Below are 13383 nucleotides of genomic sequence, written 5' to 3'. Positions count from 1 at the left end.
TTTTTTATGAAGTTCAGGTTAAGTCACATTTTAGTCATTTCTAGAGTTGTTACCCTTTGAACTATTGCCAAATAAGTTTCATTTTTGGACAACAAATGATGCCAGCTTTAAAATGCTAAATTAGGAAATAACAGGAAGAGACTTAATCCTGCTAGAGATTACTGTTCTTTTAGCAAAAGGTTTCATGAAAGATTACGTAAAGGTCAACTAGCTGGTGAGGAACATATTTCATCCTGGTAAACAAGTCTCTACCATCTATATATAAACTGACCTGTCAGCCACCTGGACATCAAAACAGAATCTCTTGTCTATGGTTTGTGATGCTCTTCGAACACAAGATGTCATTGTTAACTTTTCTGTTGTTGACTGGCTCTGTCATAAATAAAAAAAATATATTATAAAAAACAAACTATATCACACTGAAAATACTTTCCATATCACATTTGGTACAAATATTTTTCTTTAAAAAAAAAATGTAATATTAATAATGTTATCCATCAATTATAATAATGTAATATAAGTCTATTACATATTTTGTTATAACATCTAGTCTTTGAACTTTTTGTATTTCATTATTGCAAGTATTAACTTGAACACCCTGTGGACTTTGGACCTTTTTCTGCCATCTTAGGTTAAACTGATGTGATGCCAGATTTATCTTTTGGCAAGATACAGTGATATCTCTAATGTGAGTTAATTTCTAATTCCTTATTACACTGGGTGATAAATTAAAAAAAAACAACTCTTTATAATAAAAAAAAATTGCATCCACTTAATGCAGAGGCGGAACTTATCTTTATGCATTTAATGAATTGATGGACGCACATATCTGTTTTAAAGTCTCCCTTCTGTGACGCCAGAAAAAAAAACTTTTTGATTGTCAAATCCAAAAGTGATATTGACATTTCTTAATAAACCAAAACAATTGTTTTATTCCTAAAATTTTAAAATATTAAGAACCATACCAGCTTTCCTGTGACTTGGTTATATGGAAGTATATGTAATTCTTTGTTCTCTTTTTTGTACCAGCAGTAATGTTTGATCCATGTTGTTCCCAGGGCTTCTACAAATAGAAATCATCAAATACCATTTTTAATATGAATAATAAAAATGCTTCCGGCACTCATGTATTATAATCATAATAATCATTTTGACTCCACTTCTGTAAGCTTAAGAAAAGTCTGTGACAATGGTTTATAACTAGATCATTTTGTAAATAAGTAATTTCAGCATTTGTTGATTAAAGTTTTTAAAATAAAGTTCATTTGAGGTGAAGATTTCAAAACAATCAAAACAATATCTAAACTGACTTAAAGCATCTAAGACAATTAGTTCAAGCCAGAAGTTTTGCCTTATTTCTGGTACAACTTTATAAAATATAACTAATCTATAAAAACACAGGACAGTATATTGAGAATAACAACTCTTGCAATCATGTCCTGTAAAACTGAAAGTTGGTCAATTAAAATTTCATGTTTGATTAACAAGCACTTATTAAATTTCAACAAAATAAATAAATCTGATGTATTTAGGGATGCTAAGTTTAAAGGCAAGAAGTTCTTAGAGAGTACTCTTTTGCCATTAGAATTTAAAATAGTATTGTCATATTAATGTTTTTTTACCACTTTTAACTAATAAGCAATGAATTTTAACACAATAGTTTAATTTCAAGCTTTTATCACCTTACAATTTTATTAGTATATATTAGTTTGTTTGTTTTAAGGTCAGAGTTCAAGATCAAGTATTTTTCAAAAGAGGTTTTGTTTTAATAAAAAAAGATCAACAGAAAAATGAACAGGTGACTGGAGGAGCATGCTTGCAAAAAAAAGCTGGATCATTTTTGAAAAAAAAATTAACATGCAAAAATTATTTTGTTCTGATCTGGTTTCGTTATTATTAACGTACACTGTTTCTGAACATTATTTTGAGTTGAAATATAATACTAACAAAACAACTCTTCAACAGCAATTTATGTGCATAAAACACAACATATCAAAAATAAGAATGAATATATCATGCTTTTTCCAAGTTTTTAGGAAGAGACATTCCAGACTTCATGTTTTGTGTATTCCACTTTTAACTGTTAGTCAGAAGCTATCATACCTCGAACAGTAGGAAGTAACCAATGATAGAATGGGTCTAATGAAAAATTAAAACATAATCTCATTCAACTTAACAAATAACAATGATGTAATTAATAATGCATTAAATGTAATATCATATAAGCAGTGTGATTGGTTTTTTTTCTTCTTTCATTTCTCCAAATACTAAATGATTACTATGTGTTTATGTACTTTTTATTGCCTTAGTACTCTGTGTTATAAAAAATCTGTTTTTGTTTTATGTTTATGTTTATGTTATGGGAAATTAATGTGAGTCTTCTTATTAGTTGAAATTTGGCTTTGAAATAGCTTTCAGTAACCTCAAGTACTTTGAGATTTGTAATTTTGGTATTTGTTAAATATTGTGATAAGAGCAGATTGTATACCTCAAGCCCTTTTTAATTTATTTTGTTAAGTTTATTCTAATGTGCTGCTTCACCATTGTCTTAGATCATGGGGAAATACTGCCCCCTTCTTTATATGCTTGACCCAAGCTAGGAGCCTGTAGTCTAGTGGTTGTCATTTCTTGCATCTGCCATAATTGTTTTTCATTTTAATTTTATTTTCCCCTAAATAAGCTGCAAGATTTGCATTGTGAATTGTTTTACTTTTCTGTTTTCCAGGGCCTTTCATAGCTTATTATTGAGTCAAGACTGGTAATTTCGTTTCAACTGCAAGTCCGTGCATTTCTTTGACATAACACCAAATGAACAGACATACAGAATTAATGGAATTACATTTCAGCATTTTATGCTGTGGATTTTGCTAATCATTAAAGACTTTCATTTATCTGAAGGTGTTAACATCCTATTTGTTGTTTAATGATAGGTATTGTCTCAATGGAAATTGTACTAAAAAATCTCAAACAACAGATATTTCAATATGAGCAATATCTACTAATCCATAAATGCTGCTTCCGACATATTTTTCAATGCTATAATATATTTTTTCAGAGCTTATGTAGACCTGAAAATTCATAAATAAAAATAAAATATTATGCAATTTTTGATCTTTTAAGAGTTTAAAAACAGGCTTCAAAAAATACACAAAAAAAAATTCATGTATAAGCTCTGACATGTCTATCATCTCACTTAATTTTTCACATACTCCATGATTCTGTGTTGATTGCTTATCAAGATCAAGTTCGGTTAACTTCGACAATAAAACACGAAAGTTAATTTACAGTGAAAGTTTTCCCTGATGAAATATTCTTTGTAGATTATATGCTATGGATTCGTAATAATTGTAAAAAAAAATCGTGCAGTGACGACCTAGTTTAGTATATATACGTGCATTGGTTCAATAACTTCCTTACATTATAATTTCAAGAAATTTGTTTCATATGACTTTAAATGACTGTTGTCTTCTTTAAAGAAACTATATTTTGTATTGTTGATTTTTAGAATTGATCAAATTGTTCTTAGCATTTATATATGTATATTGGATAATGTTTGAATCATGTTGATAAGATTATGATTGGTAAAAGCATAGCATTATTATTTCTGATACCATGAAAACTATTGTAATTTACTGCAGTTGTATTTGTATGTCAATCTGTATGCTGTGAAGGACCATCACTATATTAGCTCAATACAATATTACATTTAATGCATGAAGATTCGGTCTGGTCATAAATGATGAGGCCAATGTTAGTGCCTTTGACAACTAGAGGGTGGTGCTAAGTGCTATATTTTTTACATTCTTATTTTACACAACAGCTATGATATAAACAGGAAAACCAATTCATTTTTTCTAATCTCCTTCAGATCTAGTCTTCAGAAATCAATTACAATCATGTACAATAACAGATATTTTTTTCATAAGCCTGAAAGACTAATTTTAAAACTCCTTTTTTATTTAACTTAAATATTCTTTTTCAGAGGAAAAAAATTCACATAATTAGTTTCCAAATTTGACTAAAAATCTTCCATTAGAATGTACACAATCGTGTAGTTTTGACTTTGTAGCTGTTACCGAGACTGATACTTGAAATAGTTTCTCCTGTTGTGATATCATAGTAATTTCACGCACAAAATTTATTCTTTCATATTTATTCTGTCTCGTTCGTTGTTTCTAATGAAACATTTACTTTTATTTAAGAAAAAGTGTTGAATTGTAGGCCAACCCAAAAATTACCTTTTCCATAATGAAGATGCTTTTGTATCTGTGACAGACTAAATATGAAATTTGTGACAACACATAACACTAAGACCACCCTCTACTTTCTATACCTGTCAAGTCTTTTGCCTGTTTAGGCATCCATTTTGATGCTCTGTAATTCTCTATACAAATAACATAACTATGAAATGAAACATTACTCTCAAGAAACCTCAGCATCCTCATTGTAAAGTTTAATGCCTTGGAATATTTTGTTGTTCTAATTTGTTATTTTTTATATTGTTTTTTATTTGTAATGTTTTTTTTCCACACTATTTCGAGTTTTTCTTCTAGGTTTCTGTTAGGGCTGTTCCATTTAAACATACATGGTACCAAGGGGCGATACTTCTAAAAAGTAGTAACCCCCTATAGAGGCCAATTTAGAATTTCACTTACATTTCCACTGTACTTGAAACACACACCTATAGTGGAGATTTCAAAGTGCCTTGCGAGTGGGTGTATAAAAAAAGTTATCTTTTCACATTTATCAACTTGTATGACAGAAGTATCAAAATTGCAATAGTTTTGCACTGAACTGTATGTGGTGTGTTATTCTTAAACCTATGTTCTTACAACTTTTGTCAATCAATTATTACAAGGCCCTTCATAATTTATTATATATGCTTCAAACCTTTGTATTGATACACAATTTACTTGGTAGATTTTTTATATTGTTGAAAACTTATCATTTCAAATGCATGTAATCTAAACATTTATTCTTATTAAATCACATAGATAATCAAGTCTACATTCAAATTATCTTTTTGACGTTGTTAAAAAATTCCAGCATAGAAAATGGAATTATAAAATTTTAACGAGTCTCCTTTTCAAAAATTAGCTGGGGCCTATGAAACCCTTTCTTCTTGCAAATATTGACAATGACCATGTGTTTTTTTCAATGGGTAATTCTCTATAGTAATCTTCTCTTTTTTTTTATAAAGAAAAAAGTATATTTCTCAGTAAGTAAAAATTCTTACTTTTTTCCATGAGGTACAGATAGCCTTCTCTCGTACATCCACCTTTGGCTTGAGTGATAGGTTTCTACAATAGATAATGCAATGATTCAGAATAATTCTCATTATACTATCAACAATTTAAAAGCTTTTTACATGTTTTCATTACTGGGAAAAGTTTACAATATCAATGAAAATCCTTCTTCAGAAGCAATTTCAAGGAATTAGATTACGGTTAACGTATGTTTTTAGTGTCAGGAAAAAAGCTTGTGTTTTCTATGTTGTACAAACATTAATTTAAATATAATGTATCCTACATGTATCTTATCTATCTTGTTTTAACCTGAAATAAAGAAAATGACTCAGTCTTCTAAATGTGAAAATTTGGTGCAGTGCTTTGTTATTTATCTTTTGTTACATAACCAAAAGGAGATATTGTTTTTCTTTAAATAAACATGTGCATTTAAACGTTGTTAATATGTTCTATATATTAACTTTTTTGTAATAATTTATGTGTTATTGATTCAGACTGATATATAACATTTCATTCTATTTAGTGAGAAGTTTTTACACATTTATGTGCAGTGTGTAGCATATTTCTGTGAGGATAAAGAATGTTTTCTTCTTTAATTTTTAAGGAATGTATCAGAGCATGCTTTTTTCTGCAAATAAATGTAATAGATAATAAAGAAGAAAGTGGACTCCAGATCATGCAAATTTCAGCCACCAAAATTTGACCAATTTCCAACTAACTACTTACACCCCACCCCATAAATTGTTACAAGTGTAAAAGCATAGCAAACAAAATCCATAACTATTACTTTTTAAACCATGAACTCTGCTTTCAATTTGTAATTTTTTTTCATTGTAGCCTCTACGTGAGTTTGAAATCTAGCAGTAATAATGCTTGCTGCACTACCTTCACAATCAATATCACCAGAACAGGAATTATTGAAAGAAATTTATTACTAAAAATATCAAACCATTTCTACTTTTGTTGCAAACAGATAACGTACCAGAAATTATAGCTTAAATTTACATTTAAATGTGTAAAAGATATGTATAACTCCTAGAATAAATATATCAATCTAGTGACAGCAAACTGTAACTGATAACTTCAAAAGATTAAAAATACAAAACTTTGTAGTTTTACACAATGAGATCATGCAACAATAAACTCATATTGGAGCTCAAACTTGTACTGTTCTTAAAAATCAATGTAGACATCCAGATACAATATGATTTAGAAGAAAACACTTGGAATAGAACTATTTTTGACATTAAAAGTACACTGATTTGAAATGTAGGCTTTAGCACAACATACAATGAAAGTACATTTATCAATAAACAAGATTTTGTAAAAACTGAAGAATCTTTTCCAGTCTGTGAAGAGAACTTCAACATGTAACCTGAATTTCAATTTTTGAAAATGACAAAATTTCTATACTCTTGCTCCTGATTTTGATTTATATCAAAACAAGAATGTGTCCATAGTACATGGATGCCCCACTCGCACTATCATTTTCTATGTTCAGTGGACCGTGAAATTGGGGTCAAAACTCTAATTTGGCATTAAAATTAGAAAGATCATATCATACGGAACATGTGTACTAAGTTTCAAGTTGATTGGACTTCAACTTCATCAAAAACTACCTTGACCAAAAACTTTAACCTGAAGCAGGACAGACGGACGAACGCAGAGACCGAAAAACATAATGTCCCTCTACTATTGTAGATGGGGCATAAAAAAGAACATATTTGTTAGAATATGGGATAATGGGTTGTAATTTTTCTTTAAAATGATGATTCAACCGGAATTGTAATTGATGCCCCCGTTTGCATATAAAGTTATAAAGGAACATAACTCAAGAACGGTAAAAGTGACGCTACCCGAATTCATACTTGATCTGAGTTTTGTGGTAATAAGCATTGTGTATAAGTTTCATAACATTTGGTTGAGGCAAACTTAAGTTAGAGAACAGAAATGAAAAATTCAGCATTTTTTCCATTTGTAAAGGGGCATTACTCTAGAAAGGCAATAGTGACGCCACTAAAATTCAAACTTTATCTGTGTTTTGTGGTAATAAGCATTGTGTATCAGTTTCATAACATTTGGTTGAGGCAAACTAAAGTTAGAGAACGGAAAACCAATTTCGGGACGTACGTACGAAAACGGACGGACGTACAGACGAACAAGGGTAAAACTTAATGCCCCCTCCGCTACTACAGGGGCATAAAAAGTGCAGAAAACTGATTATTTGAGTGAATTTTTTAAGTTCAAGGACCATAACTCTGCACAAAATCGTCAGACCTGAACAAAATTCATACTTGATCTGTAACTTGTCATGATAAAACAATACACCAAATATCAAATCAATATCTTCAAGCACGAAGAAAAAAGTGTGGAAAACTGATTTGCCGGACTGACCAATGGACAGACAGACAAACGGACAGAGTGCAAACCTAAAGTCCCCTTCGACTTCGTCGGTAGGGGACTTATAATGGAAATAAAATTACTTTAAATTATTGGGGACCATCTTCACTAGCCAAGGATTATGATCCAGTCCCCTTCTCTCAACCCTTAATCCTTGGCTAGCAAAGATGATTGGTGACATACAAAAACATTTTTTAAAACTGATATCTTTCTGAAATATGATTATGACTATTAACTCTGAAAATGCTATATAATACCTTTACAAGTACAGATATCCTGCATGAGTGCATAAACAATAATCCAATATTCACCAAATCATACATGTAACAACTTTAAAACCAGAAGCTCCAAAGAGCATGTTATGCTCACCTGGTATCGAGGCATGATATTGACTAAGTCAAGATAATGTTATTTGGCAAATGTAGGTGAACTAGAACATTCAAAACCATATATGATATTAAACTGTTCATTATAAATTTATAAACCAAATATTGCCTTTTTATATTGCCATTACCAATGGCTGAAAAAAGAGGGGAAAAAAAGTAAAACCTGTTATTTATATGAGGTCTTAAATATACAATGGTCATATTCAGGTCAAAAGTAGGTCAACCAAAACAAACAAGAATGCATGCATTGTCATGCTAATCATACCCCCATTCCTAATTCAAAGTATAAGAAAACAAGATATGCAAAAAGCGCATTCACGATAGAAATAATCAATATTGAGCTGCTGACCAAATATTAATGCATTCTGTTGAGCAGTTTCTGAGAAAAGAGTGAGACAAAATTTCAGGTTCATTCAAAATATTAAAAAATTCAAAGCATCAGGTATCTGATAGATCTGAAAAGTGCTCACATGTTACAACTCATCACTGTTGAGCTACTAACAAAATATGAAGTCATTCTGTTCATTAGTTTCTGATAAAATAAAAATGAATTTGTTTTGTTCATTCAACATTTATTGAAAAATTCAAATATCAACAAACAGGAAGTACATTGTGTAGGTATCTGACACATCCAAAAAGTGTTCATATAGTACAACTCATCACAGCCAAGCTGCTGACTAGTTATGAAGTCTTTCTGTTCATTAGTTTCAGAGAAAGTGTAACAAAAATATTTCTTGGACGAACATAGTCGAATGGATGTACAGACAAGGTGATTGCAATACCGCCCCCACTTTTAGCTAGAGGAATAAATTATAAGATCTGTTACTCATCTTTATACAACTGTATCCCAATTATCTGCATAAAAATGTGGAACAGAGGAGAAACACTATATTTTCAATACAATTTCATGGCCAAATAAAGGGTAAACTAGAATGACACTTGTTTACTTATATAATGCACCTCATCGCTATCTATTCCTATCTGGATAAGTTCTAAAATTAGACAACTTTTCACAACAGTTGAAGCTATCTGGGGTCTTGTTCAAACAATGTATTGTGCATAAAACTTTTTCATAGAGACATGTTTAAACCATCATAAACACATCAAACAAAGCATTTTCAATTACTTTAATTTGTCTTTTCAAAATTGCTTCTTAAGCTATCAAAATTTTAAAATGTCCACTTTCCAAAATTTTTCCTCCCTCAGCTCATTGCTAATGACCTTTGTTTTGTTCCGCTTGACCTCAACAGGAGCTTGTCTGATTAACTGTTTTTCCCGGATTGGACTAAATAGCGATAAGGTGTATCTACATACAATTATAAAACTAATATCAGCTCATCTGGGAAAAGCTATAAAACAGTGAAGAAAACTGTTATTCTCATCAAATAATCTATTCCCAATGCTTTTAGTTTGAGCAAAAGTAGGTCATAAGAAATATTGAACTTATCATTATAAAATTATAATCTACTAGCTCAAAATCTGAAAGAACTTGGTTACTTTAATAAAATTTTAATATCCAAGGGTCAGTGATTTCAGAGAGTTTTAATTTAGGTTGACAGATGAACAACATCAGTAATGTCTGACGACAGGAGTCGAGTGATGGCAATGGGTCACACTGGCCCTTTAGGGTCAGGTAACCTCATGAACAAACTCCAAATGAAAAACCAAGAAAACAAAATTTTTATGACTTTTAAATAAACACAATAAATATTTCTCACAACAACAAATGCACAAACAGGTTTGATCTGGTTATACAAAATGGTGTTAAGTGAAAACAAAAGCAAAGCAGTAATTGTTACCCCATCCTCGTAAACTTGAGACTGTCAGAAAAACAAATATTGTGTTAGTAAGGATTTTAATATATTCCTAATCTGTTCTTCAAACAAAATGTCAAGATACCATTAAAGTGAAGCAGTTGTTTTCTATTTGCTTTTTCAGGATTTTCTATCCTTACTGGTAAGGGCTATTCCAGAAAAAAATGTATGGGGGGTTGGAAGGCAGTTTGTTTCAGCACCCGCCACCCAGACAATTGTAATTGAGAATCGTAGTGCATTATATTGTGAAAAGTTGCTCTGGTACCCATTTCCCATATATTATTAATATAAAGTGCCTTCCAACCCCCCCCATACATTTTTTTCTGGAAAAGCCCTAATAAAATCAAGTATTCCTACTTTATTTTCATTCATCAGTAATTTTGTTTACTTTCTCTGGAACAGCTAATATCCAATATTAAAAAAATATAGTAGTTGAAATGTTATTGCTTTTTTACATTAAGACATGTAAATTTTTCTTATCCAAACAACTTAACCTTTCTTATACATAAGCACTACTGATAATGTGTTATATTTCAGTAAGTAAGAAAAAATTTAATCCTCTATTACTTTTCTAAGTTAGAAACTTTAAAATCAAAAGCTACTGATTTTGTAAAGAAAAATATTTACCGAAACATTAGATATTATTCCTGTAATCATACATTACATGCTTTAAGCAAGTCATGCAGTTAATATCAATGCTCCTACATCTATTTTTAGAAATGATGCAACCTTTTCATTTCTTCTACCATATGAAATGCAGCATTCATTTTTAATATGTAGTAATTGTTGCAATAACTGGGTATGATTGTTATTAGTTTATGTGCATTTGCACTCTAAAAAGCTTAAATATTATAGAAATGTTTTATCAAATGGTTTAATCTATAAAATCACCAATCTTTTATCAATTTTATCAAATTATGTTTTTCAGTGCAGTAAATTCCTTTTTTTCTATCAAATACCAACCCTGTTGTCCAACATTTTTAACATCAAATTTTCTGTATACTCTTTCTGACTGTTAAAACTGTCTCTTGTCTGAAATTAAAAGATTCAATGACTTCATATTATATTGTGCTTTCAACTTTTACACAAATTGCCAATGGTTTAAATTGAACTTGTTCCTGGCTTCAATCTCTAATTGAATGGGAATAAACTATTTTTTCTGGTAATTTTGTAGCAGAGCCAGTGACTTTATTTGCCACATGATCAATTCATAGACTATCATTAGTTATAAGCTAGGCATGAAACTACTGTGACATATTTATTGTTCTTTAGTGTGCTTAAGTCTAAAAGCATACCAATGCATTTATATGACCAGTATCAGTGCTCAAATTGTTCAATGTCAAATGTGACTAACATCCTATCTAGCCAATACTAATTGTATGAAATCATATCATGCACCATGCTTTTATTCATTGTCCTCTTTCAATTCACATCCAACTAACAAAACTATTCTTCTTCATTGATTATGTTAAACTGATGTATTTTTTTTTTTTTTTTTTTATTGCTATTTCATTGAGGTTTACACCATATTATTACATTGGTTGCAATGAATTACCGTGATTTCCCAGTGAAATAAAAACTGATAATTTCACAAAGTGAAATAAATCTGATATATACCCATAATATATTTTCATATCAATAGGATTAAGTATATTAATCTACCTTACAACTAACAATGCCACTGCTCAAGGAGTTAAATATTCTGTGAAGACGTACTAAAGTTGATGTTAAGTTCAGAACTCTATTTCAATTTTGCCCTTTTTTACCTTTAGGTTATTTTGGTGTGTAGGTTGCCATTTCAATGTGTTAATGCAACCATTAGATCAACACATTAAGTGTGGTTAGTCTAGTTATACCTAACTGAAGCACAGGCAACATGAAAGCTCATTCCTACTTTAATTAAACCTATCTGTTCTTAATCTTGAATGTGAAATTCCTCCATAAGCAGCAGTTTATCTCAATTTCAAATAACTAGTCTTACCCCAATCTTCAAGAAATCAAAGTGACCTTTACACCACAGACTTGGTTCAAAACACATAAGTAAGATCCTAGTAGTTTATCAAATTATCTACCTCATGCTTGCACATGTGTTGATATATAAGGTTCATCAAATGTGTAACATATTACACATTTGTACACTTTCTATACTTTACCTTCTGTAATGTTTTTTGTAGATTTTGCGAGTAGTCTTTCAGTTCTATGTTAAATTCATAACCTACAAAGACAATACAGACACACATCCTATCATTAGTAAAATTTATAGTGAAGTGTCAAGTTTAAACAAACTGCAATTTTTCAAAATCTAGTTTTCAGTGATATAAAATATAAAAACATGCATTTCAGATTTGTGTGTTAATTATACATACAAAAAATAAAATCAGGTGACACAAAGTCATAATAAAAAGTAAACAATGTGAATAAGATATAAAACAATAAATCTATGTTCTATGAATATAATGCTACTGTAAATTCAGAAGTTCTTACTAGTGCAGTCATATTTTGAAGACAATCACCATAGTACTAATCCCAACACAAACTCAAGTGAAGCATCTGACCTTTATTGGTCTCTTTTTTTTTTTTAAATAATCAGGACATATGATTCCCTTTTCAATAGTATTTAATTTTGATTAAAACCTTAATTTTTATATTCTGAATGGTTTTTAAAATACATGTATCCTAAACGAATTAGATAAATTGTAACCTACTCTTTAAATGAAACATTCATAGATGCAAATCTCTATCAATTGTATGTGATACAATGAATGTGTTCAATTTCCTTCAACTTTTTAGTATGCTGGAGACCTGATATAACTACAGTCGAACCTCGTTGTGTCGAACTCGGTTGTGTCGAAAACTCGGATGAGTCGAAGTAATTTCTAGGTCCCAGTAAAATTCCCGTTTGATCAATGCATAATTAATTCTGATGAGTCGAACTCGGTTGATTCGAATACTCGGTTAAGTCTGATGATGGGAGTTTTTAACAACCTTGACTGGCTATACAGCCCTCGCACGGTCAACTCGGTTAAGTCGAGTAAATTTTATAGTCCCATCGATATAAAATTAATGTAAACTGACCCCGATGTTTAGAAGTTCGAAAGTAAGAATTTTAGAAAAATACAGACCTAATGATAAAAATTCAAATTGGATGTATTTCTTATGTAACTACTCATTTTTCAAAAGAATTAAAACTGAGTAAACATACTTGTTTGTATAACAGTTAAAAATGACAAGTTTATGGTGGTTGGTAATTAACACTTTTGTTGATCATTCAAGCGGAACGTTAGTGTGTTGAACATATTTCACATGAGATAAAAACGAAACGAATTTAAATGACCCAAACCGAGATTAAATGAATCGTTAGAATTAAAACTCATTAATAACAATAAATAAAAGGATTAAGACAATTATGATAATTTAATGTAAAGCAGACGACCTCATCAGAGACCGTTTAGACCTTATTTCGTTCCGCGAATGATTTCATAATTTATAGTGACTGACCTTTGTAAATATTTGTGTATACTGTTGATTTTATTTGTG

At 30.3% G+C, this 13383-nt stretch overlaps 1 protein-coding gene across 5 annotated transcripts in view; it reads right to left on the bottom strand.

The window, feature by feature from the left end:
- Positions 1 to 13383, bottom strand: part of LOC127714647 (rho GTPase-activating protein 26-like) — a 70917-nt gene that overhangs the window by 36742 nt on the left and 20792 nt on the right. For 2 of the 5 annotated variants that reach the window (XM_052220705.1, XM_052220707.1), the window contains exons 8-14: positions 12000 to 12061; positions 10810 to 10878; positions 9832 to 9852; positions 5237 to 5300; positions 4334 to 4384; positions 966 to 1063; positions 272 to 372 (exon numbers count right to left, since the gene is read on the bottom strand). In XM_052220705.1, the coding sequence (XP_052076665.1) occupies positions 272 to 372; positions 966 to 1063; positions 4334 to 4384; positions 5237 to 5300; positions 9832 to 9852; positions 10810 to 10878; positions 12000 to 12061 (466 nt within the window). The remainder of the gene's footprint in view (positions 1 to 271; positions 373 to 965; positions 1064 to 4333; positions 4385 to 5236; positions 5301 to 9831; positions 9853 to 10809; positions 10879 to 11999; positions 12062 to 13383) is intronic. The other 3 variants (XM_052220708.1, XM_052220706.1, XM_052220709.1) reach the window with 3 other exon arrangements.

The sequence above is a fragment of the Mytilus californianus genome, unplaced genomic scaffold (genome assembly GCF_021869535.1).
Source record: "Mytilus californianus isolate M0D057914Y unplaced genomic scaffold, xbMytCali1.0.p SCAF_9, whole genome shotgun sequence".
Classification (NCBI taxonomy): domain Eukaryota; kingdom Metazoa; phylum Mollusca; class Bivalvia; order Mytilida; family Mytilidae; genus Mytilus; species Mytilus californianus.
Note: the sequence above shows the minus strand (reverse complement) of the source record. Positions and strands in the feature narration are given on the sequence as shown.